The sequence below is a fragment of the Vanacampus margaritifer genome, chromosome 7 (genome assembly GCF_051991255.1).
Source record: "Vanacampus margaritifer isolate UIUO_Vmar chromosome 7, RoL_Vmar_1.0, whole genome shotgun sequence".
In the NCBI taxonomy this organism is placed as follows: Eukaryota; Metazoa; Chordata; class Actinopteri; order Syngnathiformes; family Syngnathidae; genus Vanacampus; species Vanacampus margaritifer.
In genome coordinates, this window is record NC_135438.1 from 17,284,396 (window position 1) to 17,311,263 (window position 26,868).

A 26,868-nucleotide genomic window follows, 5' to 3' on the forward strand; every position below is an offset into this window, starting at 1 on the left:
GCCAGCTTTGAATATCACAGGCTGGCGCTTTCTATGGACAGTACTGTAGTTTATCTTGTTATTGCTTTTAAAATGTTTGCAAAAAAAAAAGGTGGAAAAATCCCTTAGAACGGAACATGCTTAAAGCAGATCTAGTAGCGATCCAAATCTAATTAAACAATTAAACAAGTCAATGCTGACATTCAAGCTTCTTTGCTCTGTCCCCACAGCTGGCTGGGCCAGAGACACATTGGAAAGACAGTAGGCCTATACCACTAAAAAAAAAGCTCAGCTTGAGTTGTCTGACCGGCGAGTAGCAATTACCGTAGATAGTATAGTAGGACTATATTTCCCATGTTTTTCAGACAAGAAAGCAGGAAAAGCAAGAAGTAGTTCTAGTTGTGGTCAATGCCTATTATCTGCAACAATTAGATGCCGATGTGAATAATAACACAAATGTGAATTTGGAAGTCATAGGATGGAATCAAATAGTTAAATTCCCGTTTAATGGGTTTAACATATGAATCGCTATGGCAACTGTGTGTTTGACATACAAATGGCAAAAAATGAGACATGGGATGGGACCTGCATAATAAAACAAAACAATAAGGTTGGCTAAATCTGCCGGGATGACGTAGGACCCAATGCAAAAAAAATGGCACTGTCCTGGCCAAACGGGATGTCTGGTCACCCTATCGTTAATGCTCCCTGATTCATATACCTCCATGTTGCTGCCGTCACTTTTATTTATTAAATATATTGTGAGATATTGTGCAAAGAAGAAATTTCAATGATCCTTCTTTCTGTATTCCCCCATCTTGTGAAACATTATATAGGAGAAGATTAGATGCCGTTTTGTTGGCAAAAGGGGGCTGTGCAATATTGTGCTAATATAAGTAACTGTGGCACACGTGATTTGATTTAAAAGAATAATTTCTTAATGTGGGACCCCCCCTTCCATTATATTATTTAGAGGGGGGAAATTTAATTTATTAGAATAACCAGGGGTGCCAATGAGGCACTGTTGCATGGATGGCACTACACCGGGTGCTATAGCCCCATCAGAAGTCTATGTAGCCCCAGTTGAACTCTTCCGTCATTTTATTTTATATTTATTTATAAATTCTTCGGTCAAACCTCCCTTAAGCGTAGTCGATTTTCGCTATGCGCGGGCCTTACCCGGGCGTCCACAGTATTAAACAGTAAAACAGTCAACATGCTGATAAAAAAAATAAATAAAAAAAAAATGCTAAAGAGGAGCATGGACAAGTGGCTGGCGTTCAATTTACAGCGTAGCAAATGGCCAACTCCAGCTGGGAGGCCCGGACTGATACGGCGGAAGCACCGGGATTTTTCCCGGTTGGCCGCCAGGGAGCGCTGTTTTTATTTCTGGTTGCAAGTTTGTTTCAAAGGCAGCAATTAAAGTGCTTTTGGTAGAGACGTAGCCAAATCTAGAGTGACTAACTCGGAGTGGCCTGCATTTTCCCGCTTGGTCGGTCTCAGTTATGAACCATTTGGCCGCTATTTTGTGCAGAATGTATCATATGCATTTTTGAAGCAAGCCTCACGCTCTTTCTCGCTCTCTCTATCTCCCGTGTAGGCCGTGAGCTCTCTGCTCACTCTGTTACCCCTCCCCCACACTAGCAGGGCTGCTGGCCGTTCACATAGCCAAACAAATTAAACAATACACTCAAATGTAAAGAAAGTCAGATAGCAGAAAAGTCTGGTGTAGAAAAGCGTCACTTTGTCTCTTGCTCTTTCTCTGTCCCTCTCCTTATGAGGTGATGCGCTATCTCCCCTCCCCCACCCTCGCCAGCGGCCGCTGGCGGACACTACAACCAAACAAGACACTCATGTAAAAAAAAAAGAAAAAGAAAAAAAGAAGCAAAGTCAGATAGCAGAAAGGCTATATTTAAGAAAAGGTGCGCAGCTGACGCGCCAAATGCGCCCAAACTCAAATGTATAGCCCTGAAGTGCATGGGCCTGGAGAAGACGAAGTAACACCAGAGTAAGCAACACCAAGTGCAACACAAAAACAAACTAAATCATGTTTGGCTGATCATTTTTCTACTAGTAATTTAATGTTGTGGTATTTGGGAACAATAGGTTTTACATTAAGGGGAATAAACCCTATGCTGCCCCACTAGAAGGAAGAGATAAATAGCTGGGCTTGCTCTGCTTTTTGGGATTGAAAAAAAAATATTGTTTACATTGAAAACATATATAGAAATGACTAGTTTTTAAATGTGACTGAAACTAACTCGCATTTTTTTACCCAATATTGTAAACCCTGCCCTTGCTAATAGTAACTCAAGCACATTCTAGCACAAGAAAGTTAAAGTGTGATTGCAGCTCATTATTTGAACTCTCAAAAAATAGAACATTGGTCTTGTACCTTGCCTTATCATCTCCTTATTTAGGCTTTATGTTTAGAGAATATGACAGGTGGTCAAATCAATTTCTTTAGCACTCTTGACTTTATTTATGTTTTCATGATTGTTCAGATATACTGATTGTGATCTAGTATTTTTATTTTATTTTTCATCATATGTATATATATATATATATATATATATATATATATAACTATTGACGTTGTTACTTATTCAAATGGGTTAGGGTTAGGGTTAGGGTTAGTTTTAACCTATTTTAGATTGATACATTAATACATATGAAATATACATCTTCATTAAAACACTGTAAACTAAAGTGGGCCGGTCTGAGCCATGAAACTCCAGGGCAGAAAATGAGTCCCAGCCAGCTGGTGACAGAGCTCCTGATGCCAATGACTTGAGGCCACGCCCCTTTAAGCCACATCCTAACATACAAATACCACAGTGTGACTTTAAGTTTATACTTAAAAAGAAACAGTTAATTTTAAAAAAATCTCTTATTTTGTTTTTATATTTACGTTTTATATTACAGCATTTTTTTCTTTTAAAACGAAAATGGGGGAAATTTATTTGATACATGAGTAATTAATTGACAACGTGTGCTACCAATGTGACAAGTGTACCCAACATGAAGTGACCTGTCGAGATGAAACTGAAACCGTCTGTTCTTGTCAGCTTGTTAAACTGAGAGGGGAGGGGCGAAAAGGAGGAGGGAGGAGGGAGGAGGAAGAAGGCGAGGGAGGAGAGAGAGCGCCGAAGCAGGAAGGAAGGCAGGCGGAGAGAAGGAAAGAGAGGCAGGCTGCGAATGCTAACAAGCCCGTGGTAATCGTCCACAGCTTCCCAAACATGCTGTAATGGAGAGAAAGGACAAACACCATTAAGCTAGCTACTATGCACGAGCGCCTCGGTCTCCTCCCCGTGCGCGTGCCGCTGCCTCGCAGCCATCCGCACGTTTAATCTAACGAGTAAAACAAAACAAAAACCAAACGTCTTTTCCCCCGCTGAGTGAAATGTATCGCGACTGCTGGGGGACCACACTGTGACAATGGAGATTGAAAATATCGTGGCCAACACGGTTCTTCTCAAGGCGAGAGAAGGTAAGCGCGACAGTAATGGTATTTTTTTCTTTTTCTTTTTTTTTTTTCCCAGCTGAGCCTTGTCATCGAGTACAAGCCCGCCGGGTTCCCTCTGGTCCTCTTCTATGTTCCTTTTGTGGGCTTTGTGTTTTGATATCCACACCTGGTAGATGCATGCTGTCCTCGCAATTATTGCTTGTTGTCATCTTTATCAAGATCCATATTAAGCGGGCAGGTTTAGGGCCTGTTGACTGGGGGTGAACAAGGCAGGGAGTGTTTGCAGCATCGGTGCACTGCAGCGGCCCGAGCGCATTTTTCCACACAAGCACCAGTGGCTTTTTTTTAAAGGCCTATTTACATCTGACTGTGCACATATTTAATGATATGTTACACGAGTGATGACATACCCATCAGGGGGCTCTAACCAAGCTCTCCGCATACCTGCTTATGTGACGCTTATTAGCTGATTGGTGCTATTTGACGCAGAGGTATGCCACTTCAATTGACTGCCTGAAATGCGGCTTTGAAAGCATCTGGGGGCTACAGAGGGCTGCTTGCACCGTTCTCCGTGGGCCGGCGACCCCCCTGCAGGGTCTCACCTGGAGGTGGTGGATCACAGGCGAGGGTGCATCGGTTTCCAGAAGATGGCAGAGAGAGAAAGGGCGCTGAGTGGGTGTGCAGCACAGGAGGAGGTCGGGAGGGGGTGTATTATTATTGCACTGATGTACTTGTCATCCAATCAGAGTGTCTGTGAAGATAATGGACGAGTTGATCACTTTGATTTAATAGCACTGGCTCATTGCTTTCGATCCACACTGCACTTTGCGATGTGTACATTTCTAGAAGGATGCTCTGCATGTTGCATTTCTATACCCGTCGGATACTTTGGTCTCCACCTGAAACCTCAGATGGCCTCTAGATAACTGTGAAGCATGTTAATATACAGTACACTATAGTAATATAACCTACAGCAAGGTTTCCTGACCTTTATTGAGCGAAGACTTGTATTTTACATGAGAGAAATGGCACGGCACACTCCTTGACAAGAATGGCACAAAAAGCTGGTATCAGTTTTTAAATGTTTCACTTAAACACAGAATTGTTTCAAGTAACGTGCGTGTCCACTCAGATGCTGCACGGTCACACAAGAACGGGGTCTACCGCGTCATTACAGGGAAGATGCGTATGTCTTGTACACACTGAAACTTGAGGGCTGCAATTTAGAATGTATTCACCCTGGGACACAGAAAGGATCAAATGTAGAATCACAAAATGCCGGTTCTGTGTCAATGAATTGTAAAAACCTATTAAAATCCCTTTGCGGATATACACTTAAAGGGGAAGTCCACCCCCAAATTTTCTGCAGCACAACAGGAGCAAAACAGTGAGTTCGGTTGTACTTTATTCAACAATTTAACAATGTACTCACTAAGGATAGGTAAATACAGATACCAGGCATCAGTATCATATTTTATGGTATCGGTCCTCGCGATGGGAATCGATACTGGTATTGGTCCCGCTCTTGTGGTCAGGAACCAAAGGCTGAAATGGTTATTTTGCATTTATTGATCGCCACAGGCACCTCAAGTACAGAAAATCCGAGAACTTTTTCCTTGCTCGAGTACTCGTTTATTTAAGGCTTTAGCTTAGCACGGGCTACTTTTAATTTAGCAACTCACGTCACCAACGCAAGGGAAGGAAGGAAAAAGTAGATGTTACTTATTTGATTCAAGCAGTGGGAACGAAGGAATTAAAGAGAAATCGCTCACGCCCCACGTCCACTCAACCTCGTCCAGGCCTCGACCAGGCCGTGGGGTAAGTTTTCGCATTTGCGCCCAAGGCGCCATGAATGGAGTGAACGACATGATACATGAATATGTTGTATATGTTATTTTAGCGTGATGTGAATGAAAGCTGCCACGTTACGTTTCAACTGGTTCCCGATTTAAGATGTGACCTGTAGGGCAACAATAGTGTGTGTGTGTGTGTGTGTGTGTATATAATAAATAATAAATAAACTGTTTATTAAAAAAAAAGGGGAAACCACGGAACCATCTTGGTTTTCATTATTAAGTGAAAAGGTCAAAATGTTTTTGTTGTGTTCTTTAAATTACTCCTTATCCAAGCAAAAATATATTTTATCCGAGTATTTTACTAGCCTACTTGATAGAATTTTCAGTCAAGTATTCAAATACTAAAATACTCCATAGTTGCTCTATTCTTTAAAAGGAAGTTGTACAACCACATATTTTGATTGGAACTTTTTCCCCCTGGCTATTATGTTATTGTGTGCTCTATGCAAAATGACTTATGCGCAAATTGAAATAATATAATTGGCATTAATTTAAATACATTTTAAGGGAATTTTCTATAATTGGGATATATAGGTATTTAAAAAATCTGTCATTGTTTTTTGGGGGGAAATTTTATGTATCATAAGTACTAATGATATCGGCACTTGGTATCGGTGAGTACTGAAGATTTGAGTATCGGTATCGGTCTTAAAAAAAAAAAAGTGGTATCGAACTTCCCTAGTACTCGCGTTATTTTTTGATCAGTCTTCATCCACAAATCGATCAAAGTCCTCATCTTCTATATCCGAATTGAACAGCTGCAATTTCTCCATCAAACATGCCAGGTTCCCCCTCATCATTATTGGAGTCAGTCTCGTTGCCGTGCGGCTGTTTAGCAATGATGCCGGCTTTCGCGAAAGCTCGAACAACAGTGCCAGCAGACACGTTCTCCCAGGTGTCCACAATCCATTCACATGCGGTGGCGTACTCGCCCAACGCTGCCTTCTAGTTTGGTGAAGGTGTGTTCGCTGTCTCTCATCCAGTTTTCGCCATTGTCCAGTGGCTGGAGACTTGGAGTTCCTTCGTTAATCCTCCTGGAATGATGTCAAACTCAGAGTTCGTTTTTTTTGCTTATTCCACCAATGTGGAATTCCCTCGTGCCTCTATATACAAACGCGTAACTTATAGTTTGCAGTTTAACGCTTTAAGCTCTAGGCTATTTTTTAGGCTTTTGCTCGAAAATTACATATCCAAAATAAAAAGAGGATATCTTTGCAACCACAAGGTCTATTTAAATAATTCTTGTGTCATAATAAAGGGAATGTTTGTGAGATTTGTTTAGATGCTTGTGTGTTTTGCTCGAAGTAACACATCGGCAGAGCCAAGCTATTTCACTGTGTGACAGACAGAACAAACGGAACAGAACAATTTGGTAACCTAGAAAACCAGTCAGTAACTGCGGTGACCTTATGCCGTTAAACACCAGGTTTCCCCCGAAAAAATTGCTAAGATGGGTGGTAAGGGGGTGCAGACGACGAACACCCCCAGCCCCCTCGTCAAATCATCTTTGTCGCTGGGGGTGCACACATCACTCAGTGTGCGGCGGCCCTTATACACTGAGCCTAGAGCATCCCAAACATGCTCAATGGACAAGGTCAGTGAGTATATGCTGACAATGCAGAATTTTGTGTAGATCCTTGCCACATCGGGCAGGGCAATGTCATGCTGCAACATGAGGTCTTGGGTGAATGGCATAACAATTACAAACGGATAGCGATGTGGATACGGTAGTTCAGTGTTTATATCAATCATGTATTGTAATTCGCCTATCCAGGAGTGAGTCAAAACTTGACTCTTAAATATCCCAAAGAGGTCGTCTGCTTTGGTCCCCCTAATGCATACATGTACAGTATGTATACACCAATGGAGCGTGTGAAGTTGGTCTCAACTGCAGTAGCTGTGATACATCCCATGAGTCTGCAAAATTTTGTCCTGCTAAAGTGTCATGTCATTAAGTCTGCTCTTTAACTCCCTGATCTCGCTGTGGAGTGGGGAATGACGAGACAAACCCCCAGTGTGGAACCCAACAAAAATACTTGTTGCAAACTAGTGGTAGGTGATGGAAAGTTCTCTTGGTCGTTGTGTCACATCAAGTCAGTGTCAGCAACCCTTCCTGCAAGGAGTTAATAAAAAAAATAATATTTTTTTAATGTTTAATTCATTTGCTCCCAATAACATAAAAATACGTTCTATTTCAAAAGACATATATACGTAAAAAAATAAATAAATTTATGCTAAAGTATACAGAAGGCTTTGATGCAGCCTCCTAACTGAAGAGAACGGGTGAAGCAATGGTAGTAATTACAAAAACGCCCAGCAGGTGGCAGCAGAGTATAAGAGATCAACTAGGGCAAGCTGGGACACAAGCTGATTTCCCCACAGTTCTAAACAGATTTGTGAAACTAAGCTATATTCTAATGTTAATTGCTGCAAAACGGAAACAGATACAAATATACTTTTATTCCTGATGAAAGAAGCGACTCTAATCTTTCTTTTTTAGGTTCCATGTTTTTATAGCAATAGAACACAATATTCTGTGGGGCCTTGCAAAATCATTCAAAATCCAGTAAAACAGCCGGAGCGAAGGGGGTTGCTTCAGTGAAAATGGCTGAGAGTGAATGAGTTAAATATTTAAGAATTATTCTGTTCATGTTTGAATGTAGGATTAAATCCCACTTTGACAAATTAACCCAAAAATAAGTTATGGCTAGATTGTTGTGTGGAAATAAAAGCATGTCAACACGGTTAGAGTAAAGACGTGAACGCAGTTTAGCAACAGTCTCTCAGTTGAAAACATTTTCCCCAAAGTAACCGGTTTACAGGAATGAAGAGGTTTTGATTGCTCCAGCTTTGAGAAATTTACACCGTTTTCTCTTCATTCTCCAGTCAATATGGCATTGCAGAGTCACTAAAGCTGCTGAACGCATAAAATTCCATTTTGAATCGCTACTGCCACTTGTGGCTGAAAAATAAAACTGCACACACCCTTCTTCACATTTACAATGCGCACGTCGTCACATCCGTAAGATATTGGGTGGGAAATTCGACCCAAATTCAGTCTGAAAACTATTGGTGGGAGGCTTGCAGGAGTACACATTGTGAACAGCTAAGGTGTTAATCTACTAATTAGAAGAGGTTCCAGTCATAAATGGTCAAATAAAAAGGTTATTGTAAAGATATTTTTCAGGAAAATTGTTACAAAGAGCAGCTTTAAGTTATAATTTTTCTAAGTTTGTATTATTTCCTGTTAACTTCCTATTTAGATCGTATCCTATTTGCAAGAAAAATAAATAAATAAATCACCCGCTGTCTGTCAGATGCAGCGACTAAGCAACATTAGCTAATAACACAATAATATTTGATACAGCATCTTCTTTGGATTATGGAGGCATTAGGCAGTGAACTGGTTTATTAAAAGGCAAAACATTGTTTTTGCATGCCCGTGGTTGACATAAAAACAGGAACAGCACACGTGCTGCCTCATGGTCTCCATTCGCACTTGCAACCACGAACAGTGTAGCATTTATGAACTCATGAATAGGAACACTCAAAGTAACAGAACATGACATGTTTGCCACAAGCCCTCAACAGCAACACATAACCCAGTTTGTTACAAATATTGTATACTATGTTATGGTCAGGTTTGACGAATCCAGTTTCAGAAAGTAAAAACCCTGCCACAGGTTGACGCTTTAGTAACAGGTTCTTCTACTCAACTGGCAGGTAAACGAGCTCGTTTCCAAATGGTTATAGTGCAAAAAAAAAAAAAGTTACTAACTTCCTCCTAATCTTTAAAGTTGTTTTTTTTAGGCGCATACCTCATTTTGATCTGTTTACGAAATTATGCACACTATTGAAGCAAAAAGGTTAAATAAAAAATTCAAAACCAATAAAAGTGTTTATTAGGGGCTTGGTGCCCAAGAAGATTGAAATATGTTTACAAGTGTTTCTTTGTCATTTATAGATAGTTTTATAGTATTATTGCAACTCTCTCTGGTGTCTAGTTTTTGGTCTGTTTAAAGGCTGCGTTCAGACTGCAGGCATATCTGATTCCAGTCGGATTCCTCCTCAAATCCGCACGTGTCCAAATCAGATCTGGAACCTGTTCAGACTGAGCCATGATATAAGCCCATCTGACAGGTTGCTGTAGCAACGACGGTGAACGGAGGCGGCGCTCGGCGCGTGTAGTGTTTGACGTCATTGTGACGCTGTTTACCGCTCTGCACCTCTCGTTCCTCGCAAGCGCGTTAAGCGGTTTTCTTTCCTCTTTCTCACGTAAGCTGTCACTGTATTTCCGGTTGAGCATGAGAGGAGCCGACGGGGCAGCGGAGCCGTCAAGGCGTTTGATTGCCGACCATGCAAGGAACCAGCCGGGCAGCGAATTGATTGGATATTGACAGCGCGGGCGCTTTGGGTTTTTGCACACGTAAAGTGACGTCACGGAAAGTCAAATCCGTTCTGAGTGTTTCAAGCTGATCAGACTGAGACGCAAATGTCCAAATCAGATATGAAACTACTACTAAACCGCATGTGGTTTCAACCAATCCCGCAAAAATCGGATTTCATGTGCTTTGTGACTGTTCAGACTACAAAAGAGCCATCCACTTTCAATCTGGATGTGCTGAAAATCGGATTTGGGCTGGCAGTCTGAACAAGGCCTAAAATGCACAAAACATTTACAGATACGAATGTACAGGCCACAATATCGCCTTCAATTTAAGTTACTCAATCATTTATACACAGGGATGCTGCAAAGTTTAATATGAAAGTTGAATGTACTATAATCCTAATTGTCTTCATTATTATTTGTACATACCTGAAATAATTCAAGAATTTAAGCTAAAATGTTTTTTATAAGAGCAACTGCTTGCTGGTTCAATATGCTGCAATTTACATATGATCCGATTAGGCGACTCATCGCGACTACTGTTGGTGATTAGTCGACTAGAAAAAAAATCGTATTAACACAATAAGCATAATTAAGTTTAATATATTGCACATCTTTGTGAGAAATAAGCGGTTCGCAAAATGGATGGATGGATTTCCTCTTGTTTGATGATGAGACCGATTGTCTCATTCTTTACTGCAACAACGGTTTTAACATACAGTACCTTTACAATACAAGTTGCTGCTGTGAGACTAACTTTTATGGGGCTACTTTTAAATACATGCAAAGTAGGGATATGTCACTATTGACTGCTTTTTAGAATTGATTATTCTATCGTTCATTCCCTTGAGTAATGGAATACAATTTTATTTTGCATTAAAGTTAAGTACAAAACCATTTTCCCGGTAACTGTTTATTAACCAATTGCAGTTTTTTTATATGGTATTGTTTGGAGATAATAAATAAATAGAGGGATTGATGTTGTACTGACCAACCTTTTTGAAACTGATTTCAGTTACTGGTAAAAGTAAGAGCAGATGTGTGGAAATGTCTTATTTTTATTAAAACAAAAAAGATGCTTTCATAGACTACAGAAATCAGCGATTAATTAGCGTTAAGAAGCTGAAATTAGAGCGTTTTGGCCAATTTCAAGTTAACAATGGCTCTAAATGATTACTCTGTTATTTATGTAGTTGTTGATTAATTTAATAATCGATTAGTTGTCCATTAATTAATTAATTTTGGCACCTCTCATGAAAAAACGTTTGCTGAACCAAAAAATGAGTGTGAGTCGTGACCAGCCTTTCGTTAGTGAGGCCATTGCTCAGAACCTTTCACAGGCACCAAAGCTTGCTGATAGTCTTCAATCTTAATAGCAATGATAAGATCAATAGTAATTCTATACAGTATACATGGCAATGTGTGAAAATGTCATATCATGATTGTAATGACCAAAATTGTCGTGATTATCAGTAAGTATTGCTAAAATAAACCATGTTTTATTTTGATTGCAAAAATCAGCAACCCCATGTAGTTTTTGGTTAAATCTGACAAATTATGGCAGAAATTGAAAGGAATTGTCATATATGGAATTTTTATAGACAAATCCAAATTACAGATCACATTTTTATTTACACGACAGTATTTTTCAGAGATCTACACTTTCTCTGGATACAAGTCATAAACCGCAACTCCACTACTATTTTTATGCTGATTTTGAAAAGAGATACGATGACAGATTTATTTATAACATTCCTGCATTTTAGGCAGAAGGCTGGGGTGGTGAGCTACAGCTCAACATTTACTAATTTTATAGAATTTACCTTTTCTGTTTTAGTGGTTAGCCAAATTCTGCAAAATCTCTTTTGAATGCTGGTGTTTATTTGTTACACTCAGCTGTGTGTTGTAAAAATAGCAGGTGTAGAAACCAGTGGTGATGACATAGTCCAAGAATGACTGCTCCTTCCAGTTGGACCTCTTAGTCAAAATACAGCAGGTGGTTGCAATGCATTCCTCTGGTCTGTTTAGCTTTTTGTCTATCCAAGAATATGAGATCTGTTCCAAGTATGTCAAACTCATTAGATGATTAACCAATTGACATCAATTTGTATTGAAATTCCGAAATTGCGACTTGTTTATCTTCCAAACCAAGCAAAATCGCACCAGATTAGGAATAGATGTACTGAATTTTTTTGGACTACAAGTCGTTCAAGTAAAAAAAAAAAAAAAGAATCATGAGGAATGCTTAACTTCTTCTTCTTGTTTCTCTTCATCTTCATCTTATTTTGCTTATTCTCCTTCTTCTTTTTAAATCATCTTTCTTTTGTCAGTTGGCAAATACTTTTGGCGCATTACCACGATCTTCTAGCCGCCGGTTGTAATGCAGCAAATGTGTTTGCTAACAGCCGATGGAAATTGTGATTTTGGGTGCGGAGTTCTAATTTTTTAATATATATAAATCACACCTGAGTATAAGTCGCAGACAAGGCAAATTGGGGGAAAAAAATGTTTATAGTCCAAAAAATACTGTTTGTGTGGCGAACATTTCTCTGTCCGCCACCACCAGCAGGTCTCCCCCTCATCACTTGGAAGGGTTTTCCCGTGACGTTGGCCAGTGTAGCTTTATTAGTTTTGTGGTGAAAGCCAGACTAACATTTGTTGTCAACTCTGGGGTGTTTCCTCCAGCTGAGGGTCACAAAGCCCATTGCTTTGTGACTTTAGCTTCATGTGAGGCTCATTTAGCAGTCATTACGTCACAAATATACTGTTTATAGAATGAGTTTGTTGCATACGCCGCTTTGAAAGAATGGGATTTTGGGTGACTGTCGAGATCTGCAATTTTCTAAGGCACAGCAATAAACTAAGTTAATGTTCATGTGTGGTTATTTCTGTCATTTGTAGCTGTGCATTTACAAACGTTGCAGTGACACAGCTGAGGTTTACATCATTGATAAAATAGTGGCTGAGCACTGGAAATAGCACCGGTTGGTATCTTGTAGGAGCTGATGCGCAGTGGTAAAGAGTAACGTGACAATTCAAAATTGCCAATGTTAGGGCCAATCAAAATGCCAGGTTATCTCACCAGAACTTTTTGTCCATGCAGTCAAAAAAAAGGGGCTAACCATCTGTTAAAGTTATCTGGATACACTGTGGAGAGATTTGCAAAGGATGCGTGATCACCATCCTAAGGCGAGAAGTGCAGCAGCCCCGGCGTGTCCCTCATAGCTGATTGAGGAAGAGCAATCTGCTCGTGTGAGAGCTTGTCTTTGCGCCGAATTAGAGCATATGAGCGCAATCTACGTATGTAGTGTGGATGGTCAATATGTTGGGAAATTCAGATTAGTCATCGCAGCCACTAGCTGCCTTCTGCATCTATGCGAAAGCCGCTAATCACACTCTGGGCACGTCAGCTGGCTTGCGACGTCACTGGCTCAGCGCAGGACCGTCGCTAGTCATTTTGGGCCCAAGGTAAACACAACCAACGCGCCCACCAAAGATTTTTTTATTTTGATGTTATCATGTTCCCATCATCTAAAAAAAGTGAATTTAAAAACGAATTCTCCTATTAAATATGTATTTGTAAACTATTTTAATATATAAATCAAATGTATTAACTCTTTTACTGCCAAGGACGTTAAATGACGTTTAGTAAAAACCTACGGAGGGCCGCCAAGGACGTTAAAAGACGTTCTCCAATTTATTTTTTATTTTTTTGGGAAACGGGTGGAGGAAAGCCTTGGCCAGCTGTGGTGAAAGTTTCAAGCAGATCTAGTTAGCCTAATGACTATTTTTGGCCCCTAGATGGCAGCGATGACTCTCTTTTGACAAGATTGGGTAGGCGTCAGTAGAAGACGTGAGGCGGAGCTAGAGGGGACAATGGCTGGGGATGGGAAGCGAAAATGGCGACCGGTTGCAAGCAGCTCACGCTTGAGCATTTTTTTCAAAGACGAAAAGCATCGACCAGTGCTAAAGAGCACATTGATGACGATGAAAAAAGGCCGTCAAGAAAGTGTAACGTCTGCACGCGAAAGGGGCAATTGCAGTGAAACTAATCTGTTGTGCAAATCCTGCTGCGTCTCCTTGCACGCATGGGAGCGTTACAAAAAGAAAAACTGTATTTGAAACATCCACATAATTGTAAATAGTACCGCAGTTGCACACATTTGTAAATAGTTTGCGAAATTGTTTTGTCAAATTGTTACACTGTTGAATGGAAATAAACGTATTTTGCTATGAAAAAACACTTTTTCATTGTTGGTGGTAGTGTTTTACAGAAGTAAAGCACTGTTTAGGTGTTTGTGGCATCATTCATGGACAAAAAGAAGTGTACAATTCACTAGAGTGCATGAAATAACATCGTTTCACAAAAAGCTTGTTTTCTCCGTTTTTTTGTTTCAAAATAGAGCATTTCGGTGAAACTAACCATTTTCTATTGTTGATTACTGAAAAACGGAATAAGGTAGAAACAAACTTTTTTTTCTGATGAAAGATGAGAGTTCACTCTTTCATTTGGTAGTATGTGTGTTTCCATAGTCCAAACACAACATTTTCTGTGGACCTTGAAAGATCAGTCAAAATGCTTAAATCAGCTGGCACTAGAAGCATCCCTTTTCTGAAAACGTCTGGCAGTCAAAGAGTTAAATTAAATATATATTTATAAATTTATATTTGTTTGAAATTGCCCCACTGAAAATGTGTCTAGGTAATAATATAGTTTGCTGTTATGCACAAAGTGAATTTGAGAGATAAAAACGGTTGATTATATAAAAAATATAGTTTATCCAAATACATGATTATTCTATTGAGTTTTCAATGGAATACTCAAATACATAAATATTTGACATTTAACCTCCCCATTATATTGTTGTATTTTTATTGTTTAATCTGGAAAAAACATGCTTGTCAAAATTACTAAATTTCTCTTCACAAGAAGAAAAAAAATCAACCCTTGGTGGCACTTCAAAATGATTCCTGACAAGAATGCCAAGGGGCACTTTTTTATGGCAGAGGGAGTTTGGCATTGTTGGTAGATGTGGTAAAGCATCAGCCGGTGACTGTAATTTGGTTGCAATTGTCCAGTTCTGTCTATCTAGTTCAGTCGCGTCGGTTGGTGTGTGGCTGACTTTAAAGGCTATTGGCATGGCATTTACATACGTTAAATATGCATCGCTAAGTATTTGACCCATCATAGTGACTACAGTCAGCACACATTTTAACATTGGAGCAGTGGGGAGCTTTCTTCAAAACAGTTGGGGAGGGAAGTGCCTTGCTCAGGGGCATAAATTATGCTTTTTCACTTCCCCACACCAAAGTCCTTTATGTTTGCTGGTAGAATTAAGTCACTCACAGGGCACAATCTTAACCAGTTCAACACACATTTCCCCTGTTAGGATGTTATTGGTATAATTTATGATTTATTACAACTGTCATTAATGCCCCCCATTACCTAAATGAACTGTATGACATTATTACAACTGCACTTGCCATTTTTTATGTCAGTCCTTCAATATCATAGGTGGGCATTGACTGGAATTGATGATTGATGGAAGTGCCCACCTTTTGGCGTGTTCTTCAGCACTTTCAGCGAATGCTTGAAAAAATGCACAGACTGAGCACCGAGTGAAGCAGGATTACTTCTGTCGATTGCGGTGAGTACACACGGTCCTTCGCAATCAATTTTTGTGAGGCTTTGCATTATCAAGCATTCGCTGAAAGTGCTGAAGCACACTCCAAAAGGTGGGCACTTCTATCAATCATCAATTCCAGTCAATGATGATGCCCACCTCTGTTCATTATACTATAAACATCGAAGATAATACTCAAGGCGTCTATGTGCTTTATATTTCACATTGAAGGGCTCCGTGCTAGAGATAGAGCGCCCATGAATTCAGCCATTTTGGCTCCTAGACAACTGTACACAACATATTGATGATTAACCTATTGGTCTGTTCTAGTCCAGCCCCAGCTTGTTCAAGTGGAATTTCACAGTATTCTCTAGTCTTAAGCCTCTGCTATCTCCCCTTAGACACTTTAAAAACAAGGGTCAGTTTTGGATTTAATGGATTATGTCAAACTGGGAGATGAAGCTCAGCAAAAGAAAGGTACAGTATTGCAGGCCACAGCAGCTGTAGTGAGCAAGTGTGTGTCTTGCCATGTGCATGGCCTGCCCTGTATGCTCTCTCTTTTGCGCTCAAATGAAAAACTCCATGTACTAAATTAACATGAGGCCTACTCAAACCATTTCTGGTGAATCCTTTGCAATTAAAGGAGACATTATATTAAACTGGTTCAATTCACCTGACGTTTGTCCATTTTAAAGGGCTGACCGTGTCTCATGCAAATGAGCCCTTTGCTCACCCAGCAACCCATAGAGGGGGGTGGGTCGTTTCAGAGTACAGCATTCGGGAGCTGGGCGAACGGGGCGAAGCTAGGGTTTTGCAAAAAAGCGAGTGGCAATTGTTCTCAAGCAACCCAGTGTTTGAACAAGAAAGTCAGACCCCATAAGGAGGAAGTAAACACATCACCTGGGTTTTCATTCATGAGGACAGCGCTTCATCACCTGGCCCCCAGATTATATTGGTCAATTAGTGACTATGTCGGCATGCAGTCAATAACTCTTTCAAAACCTGAATACAGGTATTAGCAATATTTTCTGGTAATAGTCACACTTTTGTTGTATTATTTCCAGTTGTAAGTTCCATGGAAAATTCCAAAGTAATAAAAACAGTGATGGAGTGTGAACAATTTTGTATCTTGTAATATAATTAATTAATTAATTCTCTCATGTTAAAAAAACAAGTGCTAGTGTTTCACCCCTGGGCGTTATTTGACCATTTTTTTGGCTTTTTGTTGGTTCTGACCAAGCCATTTCAAAATAAAATAACGCCCAGGGGTTAAGCTAACTGATAAGAACAACATCTGTGTATTCTGTGCGTTCTTGCTTTATGCATGTTTTCAATTGCAACAGTATTTGGGCAGCGACTAATGACGTTTTACGATACCACAAAGATGTAAAAAACAAACAAGAAGGCATATTGACAAATGGCTATAATGTCTTTTATATAGTTAAATGACGTGTGTTTGCGTAATGACATTGTCCGTGTGTTGGGGTTTAGATCGGGATGCACAAGTATATACAGTGTTCCCTTGCGGTTCACTTTTCGCGGCCTCGCTGTATTGTAGATTTTGCATTAGTAATGCACAATAATTATCGGACCGCTAAATATCGATATTGGGGGAAAAAATGAAGTGATTTTTATTGGTCTGGTAGCTCGGAATTATATTGAAAATATATTGAAAGTCGCCTGAAATACACCAGCGTTGCTCTGGTTGCTGTCACTTTAACCCGTGGGCAGTATTTTATTTTGAAATGGCTTGGTCAGAACCAACAAAAAGCCAAAAACGGGTCACAATAACGCCTAGGGGTTAAGAGTCAAAGCCTCCGCTGCATGATGTCGGAGGCAAAATTGTGTTGTTGCGCGGGACTTATATAGCCACAATAAATAAAATCCGCCAAGTAGTTAGCTTCATTTTTACCATTTATTATAAATGTTTTACACAGTTTATACACTATTCTCTTGGAGGCATTTACATTTTCTCACATTTCTCTCTTGTTTAAACCTTCTCAATATTCAAACCTTCATACATTTTATAAAATAGGTACATTACTGTAAAAAAAAAAAAAAGCATGCAAAGTTGCACTAAAACAAATCTGCGAAACAGCGAGGCCGCGTAAAGTGAACCGGGTTATAGCGAGGGAACACTGTAAACGTGAGCACGGGCTCTGGTTGGCAAGGTGGTGTGGTCGCCTGCCTTCGTGGAGGGCAGGCCCCGCCGGATCGCTTACCGATTGAGAGAATGCGTTTGTGAGTTTGAGTGTGTGTCCGTAAAAAAAATAATAAAAATAAAAAGAAGTAAACAGTTAGCCATTGGTCAAGCTTGGCGACTGGGAAAAACAATATATAGCTTGTGCACACACCAGCCGAAGTCAGCTTGACTCTAAAAAACAATATTTATTATAAATATTGAAACCAAAGTAAAAGTTTTTTCCAGCGTACGCTTGCAGAGACTTCCATTCTCCTGAATGGAATGAAAGCCACGGCTGAGGTTCACTTTGCCAGTTTTGGCAGCCGGGAATGCTCAGAAGCCGTAGTGGTCACGCCGTGCCTTTTCCGTTTTAAACTGATTTTACCTTCGTTGCTGCATACTATAATCGTATGGACTGAATCAACATTGGAGTACAGTACAAATTGACGAATTCCAGCAACTTCCACCGGCCGCACTTTCAGACGAGATGGCGAAAGGCGCAGCCAGCGAGACCATGGGTGGCTGTCGGCATGTCATGTCTGACGGGCACCGTACGAGGCAACGTATACCGAGCATTCGCTTAGCTAAATAGCTAATGCTAGTCAGGATAAGTGGCTCAGAAAATGTATGGATGATAGTAAACGCTACGACAGCATTTAATACAAATGGCTACGACTCGTTGAAGTTCAGCTACTGTATGGTGGGTCATATTTTTAATCTTTTGTTTTTATTGCTATGTTTATCCTGGATTGGCTGGCAACCAGTTCAGGGGGTACCCCGCCTACTGCCCAAAGACAGCTGGGATAGGCTCCAAAATATGTGTGTTCAATGTGCATTTTTGAAACGTCACTAGTGCTACGTAAATAATTCTGTGACTGATGTTGTTGAAGCATTAATAAATACTAGCAGGAGCCCCCCCCCCACAAAAAAAATACTAGCAGGAGTCGCAACAAAACGACTTAACAATTAGCCATCTAAACAAAACAAACGCCCCCAAAATAACAAGCAAAATATGACCACTACGTACCAGTTCCTAGAGGGTAACTTTTTGCATAGTTGCAAGTGGGTTATTTGCTGTCTTGTGGATAATACAAACTCCTATCTTGAAATGTAGTCCCAAATTGATTCTTTCATTTTGGTCATACCACATAATTCATAAAATGGGCATCATCGGACAAACTTACCCTTTATTCTTTTAAGCTGCAACAACAAATATATTTGTAGTTTCCTAAGAAAAAAAAGTTATCGGTTATCGGTACCGGTGGAAAGAAACAGTTATCGTGCATCCCTATTTTGCATCCTTTTTTGTTTTACTGTAATGTACCTATTTTATAAAATTTATGAAGGCTTGAACATTGAGAAATGTGAGATGAGAAAAGTGTATAAACTGTGTGGTGAGGGGTTTTAGAGCTGTAAAACATAAAGCTAACCACTTCACGGATTTCATTTATTGTGGGTATTTTTTGGAACCTAACCCCAACACTGTATTTGGGTGTAAAAACTGCCACAGCTTGATTTCCGTGCCAGTGCAAGCCTAGTTTAACATGTTAAGGAATTTTGTAAGGAGAGGAAAAACAAAATGGTGTGCGTCGTGTGTAGTTAACCTGGGGAAAATCACTCCAGCAATTGTTGTTTTAATCATTATTTTCGTATTTTCATTTTGGAACTATTGTACAATGAATGATACACCAAGAACTGTGTGTATACCGTATATTCCTGTTTGATGAACAGTGAAATGATACTTTGTCCACTTTGTCCCTCCCATGTGTGTAATTGCAGTACAACACAGCACAGTAATTCACCATTAGTTGAGATTGTCTCTCAATTACATTTCTGTGCGCACGTACGCACACACCCACACAACCACAGCATCGGAACACAACAATACGTCAACCCAACATGGCATGTCCAGCAGTGTGTGACATCATGAGAAAACAATCTACAGTATGGACAATTCCGAACATTCAGACGTTTCTGATATTTCCGCATTGCAACGAACCTTACATGATGAAAACGGGCATTGTTGCCTGTGATTAGCATACAAACCAGGCAGATTGTTTGAAATCAAAATAATAAACACAAATGAAATTACAATGATCGGAAGTCCAATGTTTTTCAATGAGTGGAGAGCGTCCTTTCACGGAATAATACCGCCATTTTGACTTTTTTGGACGCAAGCTTGGAATTGCGCATACACGTGATTAGTATGTATACAATTTAGCTTTGCTAGCTACTCTTCTACCTGTCTTCAGATGTCTGTCCAATCTGTTTTTTGATCCAGTTTAATCACTATGGGCAGATTTCTAAATTGTTAGAGTATAGAATTTTATTAATTTTACTTTGATGTGTCCAAGTACAGATAGATAAATGGGGGATTAAAAAAAATGGCATAATGAAGCATGCTTTCACCTTTGATACAAAACATAATTACTCATACTTCAGTTTGATTGTCGATTTGTTTACCTGTTACTCAACTGGCAAATACAGGTAGTGAGAGCGAACAGACATCCTGGAGTGACTGAACGGAAGTGGCCTGACGCCACCATGAAAAGGGTCTATTGTCTTAACATTATCGCCTTTGTTTAAAACAAATTTAAAAAAAAAACATTGGACACCACTGCAACTTAACTTTGTTAATGGCAAGTAAACATCTTCATATTAAGTATACAGCCTAAATTAAACAAAAGGAAATGAGTGGAAATTCCTGGTTCTTGTTGTGGAACATAAGCATTATATGTCTAACCAGCATCTTAAATTGGTTGTTGGGATTGATGAGCTAACTTGCAGACTCCTTTCTATTCACTTTTCAGTCTGGTTTGCAATAGTTTGAACACCATTGTCACGTTGACTCGTAATGTATTCACATTTCTGCATTCAGCACACACCTTCCGTCAGGGCCATATGAAGTGGAGGAAAAGCCTGGCCACACAGAATTGCTGAAGGCATAACAAGAGCAAAAAGTTGTTTATATGGGGGAGGGGAGCCCGAAGCTGAGAAGAGGCAAAAAGGGAGAGAGAGGTGAGGATTAGCAGGAGCGGTGTTGCCTGATACTCACATGTTTCTGTCTTCCTCTCACTCGCTGACTTCTATTGTGAATATACACGCGCATTACTTTAAGCAAACACCGGGTCTTTACTTTGAATAGGCAACAGATACTCACAGCTAATGTTTTCCTTATCTGGGGCTACTCCAGCCAATCAAACGCTGTTATGTGAGAGCCACTGGAAAAGCAACAGGCCATTCGTTTATCACGGCCAGGCTCCATTGTGCCTGCGTGCGTGAGCTTGCTCACATTACAATGGCCCTAAACTATGTGTGACCCGTTCTCATTTCCTACCATTTAAGTTTTGTTTTTTGGGAGCGCTGAAGCCGTCGTCCTCTCTGCACCTCCAGTGCCGCAGGGTGTGGGACAATGGCGACAAGGCACGGGCTGTTATCTAATATTTAGTTAGACTTGGCGCGATCACGTTTTTCTGTACTCTATTCCAAGTCACGTGATTTGAATATCTGCCAAATAGTCCCGATCTGATACCTTGGCAATACATTGAAAACAAAACATAACAAAAGTTTAGAAACTGTTTAATTTAAAATGGCCACAATCCTTGGAATTTCAGCTTCTCAGCAGTATTTTATGAGATCAGATAGTAAATGCTGTAGTCTAGTCTAGTCTAGCAGACTGATTATCTTTGTGTTTAGTTAGCTAGATTATTTATGTATTTATTTCGAGCATTTACTACAATGATTAAGACATTAAGTACATTAGTCAAACATGTATTACTTGCAAAAGAGACATGAAAAATAAAACCTGAAAAAATTAAACGGTTTCATTTTACATATTTTTCAAAACAAGACATTTGCATCAGCTTTTACTTTGGAAAACAACGATTAACATTTTTGCCAATTTTCTGACCAAACCAGTAATCGAATCACAATTGTCTGTACCTTTTCTGCATTGTCAATTTGACACAATGTCTTTTTTCTTTTTAAATAAAAGGCTTAATGCAGGACGTTGCAAAAATAAAAGCAAACAGATCTTTTTCACCTGATATTGATGAGCTGAAAATGTCGAGTCCAGCCCTGATTTCCGACAACTATATATACTGTAGAATTGCCCTCGCCAAAAACTACCTTGTTGTTACCTGTGTTTTGAGAAATTATGTCTGTGCCTAAATGTGGTGGAATTTTTAAATGTGTGTATGATCTGATCCTCACTTTTCTTATTCATCTTTGAATGCTGCTTGTTAGGTAACATTATGAATTAGGGAAAGAAACTGTCTTGTCAAAGTCTCAAATGTGGAGCTCAATCGACCCCAAACATATTGTGTGAAGATGTAAATACTGACTGCATGCTGCCATGCTCGGTCTAGATTGGCTGGACTTGTGGCTGAGCATCAGCGTGTGACATGTGTTCATCAGATGGGTAAGTGACTTCTACCACATGGCAGTGCAAAATAAAAGCGAGCTGTGAAGATAGTGGCGCTAACTATGCTGTGACTCTGAGGACTTTGCCAGTAATGCTGCTCAAAAGCTCCTTGAGACTTCTCTCTGGTATGGCATTGGTTTTCGTATTAACTTTTTAACATTCAATAACTGAATCATAATATATGTTTGTGCATTTTCTTCACTGTCAATTTGAAATAGCACGTTCTCATTTTTTTTGCCAGTCTAATAAAGAGCAACCACCTAAAACAATGGTTATGAATACATACTTACTAGTATACCTGCACAGAATGGCGTGTCTATGTGCCATGTGTGTGTATAATACGTCCCCCAAAAAGGACCCTTAAGTGTTTTTTGTTGTTGCTGGCATCCTCTTATACTGGCCAACATTTTTTTTTCTTTTTCTGAGTGCCGAGGACATTTTTATGATTTGAGTAATTCTGGGCTGCTGAGACCAAAAATGACATCCACTTTGTTGAATTTGCTCTATTTTTACAGAGATTGATTTTTTTTGACAATTAATTGTTAATTCATTTGGGGATATTGAAAAGGCTTGTCGTTTATTCTCTAATAAAACAAGCTTGTTGTTAACTGCTAATATTGCCTAATTCTCAGAATTCTAGATTTTTTTTCTGAGATTTTAGTTAAATCTCCCCCCATAGATTTTGTTTCATGAAACAAAGTGACGTCAGTGTGCCGGCTTAAACAGCACACTTGAGCGAGCCTGGTTTGTTAAAAAGTGATCAGTAGGAACATTAATTGTGTCAGGCTGTCTGTATCAATGTGTGCAGAGTCATTTTTGTCTTATTAAATTGCCTTTGAAAAGTAACTGATGGCTCTAGCCCAGTGGCGGGCAAACTCGGTCCTAAAGGGCCGGCATCCTACAGGTTTTGGAAGTTTTCCTGCTGCAACACAAGCTGATTCCAATCAACAGGATCATTACCAAGCTTATGCAGAGCTTGCTGATGAGCTGATCATATATCAGCTGTGTTGGAGAAGGCAAACCTCCAAAACCCGCAGGACTATGGCCCTCAAGGACTGAGTGTGCCCACCCCTGCTCTAGTCTCTCACTGTCTTGTTTGCTTAGCGGCTAGCTAGCAACTAGTCGCTAATGCTGGAGATGCTAACGCTGGAGCCGGTGCTGAATACTGGCAACAGGTGCCGTATAATACAATGTCAGTGTTTTTTTAGCGTCCTGAATTAGTAATTGAACTTGATTTCAGGATGGCGTTGTGTTGTTGACGTCGGTGGCAAAAGTTTGCAAGACACCACAACCTCAGTGACTCTAACCTTGCTCTGCAAGATGATTTCTTGCGGTATTTGTGAGTTCACAAACTCCTGAGAATACATCTTGTACAGAGCCTGTTGATTTCCACTGACCAATCACAGAGCAACATTGTGTTTGGGGCGTGATATGCAGCTGTGACGAAAACAGGACTCGGTGAAATGACCCTCCCCGTCCACTGAAAAGCATTGGACTTTGGATCATTGTAATTTGATATGTGAGGATTATTTGGATTTCAAAATGTGATGAAATGTTGTTGACTACTATAACAATCTGCCTGCATGGTTTGTATGCTAGTCACAGGCAAAAGCCACCCTGTTTGTTTTCATCTTGTAAAGGGAGCATTTGCATTGCGTTGCCCTGCAGTAATATCAGAAGTGCCCGGTTGTTTGGAATTGTCAATCGAATGGTGGGACGATTTTGGATCATTTTTTACATGTATGGGAAAAAATGTCTTATTCACGGGATTTTACGGTAAATAACAGACATATTGTAGCTATTTTTAATTTTTTTTTTACCACACCGATCACAAAACTACGCAAAAGCTATTACTATGTGATTGGATGGTAAAGTATGCAGGGCGGACTAGTGGGGGTGTATAGAAAATTGTAAGGAACATTTTGTACTTGAATTCCCCTTTAAGCTTTTTCTATGGAGAGGATAACACTTAACAGCCACAAAACTCAAGATATTGGGGCGATCATATTAATATATTCAGAGTGAAGTGGGCATGAGTAGTGATGTGCACATGAATTTTGGTGACAATTGATCACGTTTTTCTGACATTCCAACATTCCGCTTTATTACATTACTCGTTTTAGACTGTCCCATGCTGCGGCAAGTGATGGGAGGCTAATGAGATATTTTGCCCTAAAGCCACTCTGTGTCTTACCGTGAAGCATCACAGCAAAGTTTTTGTCAGCAAGGAATAGAAGGACTGTAGTTGAAAAGAAAGTAAAAGCTCATTGCACCATGAGGTCACCCATTCATTTGTCAGGTCATATTTGTGGCTAATGCTTTTCTTGAAAAGCTGGTGGCGGAATGTAGCAGGAACTATAACCATCCCCCATGTGGTTCCGGTTATTAAATGAGGTGGGGGCTGGGATGTTGTGGCTAACATTATCAACTATTTTGCTGTACGATTAGAGGGTTTCTTGAAAGTAAGGGCAGTTCAGCTGCTATGTGTCTTCTTGAACTTGAGTCATGTGACTATGCACATGCTTAGACCTGTCGCTGAGATCCTACGTGATGATCTCAGAGTTGACTGATGCCAACTGGCCTGATGTTGGTGTTTATGGAGCGCCCCCGTTCTGTCGGAAAGGAGAACCAAAGTTAAATAAATACACCCTCCATCCGTTCTGCATTAAAGGCTTGCACACATGGCTTTGACGTCAGAGTGACATTAAACAGGGTGGGGTTGCCCAACGAGCTCTGACAGGCACATGCACGCGCGCACACACACACACACTTAATTACACTCCTTCCCCCACTGTTTTCTCTGTTCCTTTCCACCTGACTTCAAAATTAGATAACAGCTTCTCTTTTCCTTTCCTTATTGTAAACGCATAACAAAACACTTCTCACACCTCTGGCATCAAGGAATTTGAGCTCTGATGTTTTTGGTAATGGGACATTTTGTCTTCATCAATCATTCTTGTTTTTTGGCTCAAATGTCTCCAAGGATTTCTCCTGCTGTCAAACACAGTCAATTAATTAGCCAACGCTATGTTTAACTTTTTGCATTTTGTACTGCATGCGTGCGCATGTACTTTATTATTTATTATGCGCTGCACTGCAGCCTCCAAATAGGTCTGTCAATATTTTCAACATGAGACCAATGCGATCCTTTCCTTGTTAGATTTGCTTTCCAGTCAACAAGTACTGTCCCAGTAGGGGAAGCCTCTGTCAATACATGGTTGCCCAACACAGTTGCCTCACCACTTTTGATTTCTATCTTTGTATTTGTGCGACTTGGACATCGACACGCTGGGCGGCGACCCCTTCTGATACAGAGTTGGAGCATTTTTGCTTTGGTGAGATAGATGCCTTGGAGTGGAGTTGTGGTTAGCAATTGAGAGTTTCTGGCTAGGGCCTGGTCGATTTAGCGGCCGGGCGATCGGTCGATTATGGCCCTTCAGACAACGGCTATTGTCAGTCTTTGTTATCGTTTTTACCTTTATGTACTCGAACCATTTACCAGGTTGAGAAATGAGCTTGTTGAGTGATAGAAAGTAAGTCACTAGTGTTCACATTAGCATCTAACGTGTTCCGTTACCTATCACCAAAGGTGAAAGCCTTCGATTGCCGCAAAGAGTTTTCTCAATGGGCAATTAAATTAGTCTTGTATTTCTTTTTCATTGACATTATTTAAAGCTCAACATGCAGCGCTACAGTATTCAACATGGTGTCAGATTTCTTCTTTTGTGCCTTTTCTTCTTCTTCTTCCTAAATCATGCGAGAAGAAATAAAGTTCAGATCACAGACATACTGTGTGCGTTTGCAAAAAAAAGCCAGTGTATAAAACATGGACGGCACAAACATGGTTCCAGCGGAGCTTTGAGGCAAAAAATTTGAGTCTATCCTATTTTTAAAGTTGATTTATCCAACTTGGTGGACTTTTCCCCCCGGCCCTATTATTTATAGTGTGTTCATTACAAAATACATGCACAATATTATGAACAAATGGAAAATGGATAATAGAACATTGCCGCGTGGAATAATGGGGAATAGTGGGACTATTTTTTCAAATAAATAAGACGATAAATAGGTAATCAGGATTATTTTCTTGCCAAAAATGGACATCAGCCCCCCCCAAAAATCCATATTGGTCGGGCTCTAGTTCTGGGTTAGAATCTCAGCTCAGGCCTTCCTGATTGGAGTTTGGATGTTCTCCCCATGCTTACGTGGGTTTTCACCAGGTACTGAGGGTTTTTCTTAAATTTTGTTGCAGAGGCAGACATAATTTGTCCAAAGATCGAATAACCCCTAACACATGTAAAGCCAGTCTTCACAGAGAAGTCTGTCAATAACACAGTTTGCGTGCATGTAAAATATCGGTTGTTCACCGCGTGCGGTACTTGTGTATGGAGGTGACTAGTGGTATGATACACTAGAACCTGGACCTCTGGTAACACCAAGGTAGCAAGCATGCTCACATATACGTGAGGAAAGACCTGCGATGTTGCTATGTCACTATTGATCGTCTCTGTCTCTAACTCTCAGGTGGAGGCGGGAAGAGGAACGGTCGCAGTAAGAAATGGAAAGAGATGCTAAAACTACCCCATATCAGCCAGTGTGAGGAGCTGCGTCGCATTATTGGTAAGAAATTGGTTTGCGTGTGAGACCGAAGGATACTGTGGCATCATGGCATGCTATGTCAAAGGGTTGGGTCGGACTGCAGGAGGAAGCTCAGATCGGACTTCCTTCCTCTTTGGCATCACCACCCACCCTCAGGCGGGGCACAGGAAACTATTTGTGTATGTGTCTGACTCAAGGAATTGTCTGCTCAGTCATTTCTTCAACTGTGTTTTCTGTCTGTTCATATACCAAATCATAACATCTCCACTCCAACTTGCCTCCTACATTGAGGATTAGCTTTAGAGTCATTAGTAGACCTCGATGATAAGCAAGTGTTTGAGGCCTGCACAAC

General features: G+C 40.2%; 1 protein-coding gene and 1 long non-coding RNA gene across 3 annotated transcripts in view; one reads left to right on the forward strand and one right to left on the reverse strand.

Annotated features, from left to right (window-relative positions):
- Positions 1–3,098: 3,098 nt before the first annotated feature.
- grk4 (G protein-coupled receptor kinase 4) overlaps positions 3,099–26,868 on the forward strand; it is a 53,886-nt gene continuing 30,116 nt past the window's right edge. For both annotated transcript variants that reach the window (XM_077570567.1, XM_077570566.1), the window contains exons 1-2: positions 3,099–3,469; positions 26,442–26,537. In XM_077570567.1, coding sequence (XP_077426693.1) covers positions 3,418–3,469; positions 26,442–26,537 — 148 coding nt within the window. In that variant the 5' untranslated portion in view covers positions 3,099–3,417. The remainder of the gene's footprint in view (positions 3,470–26,441; positions 26,538–26,868) is intronic.
- LOC144054593 (uncharacterized) lies at positions 20,244–20,883 on the reverse strand. The gene is made up of 3 exons (XR_013294677.1): positions 20,655–20,883; positions 20,550–20,580; positions 20,244–20,430 (listed from the first exon to the last, which is right to left on the reverse strand). It is a non-coding gene; the product is annotated as an uncharacterized LOC144054593 (long non-coding RNA).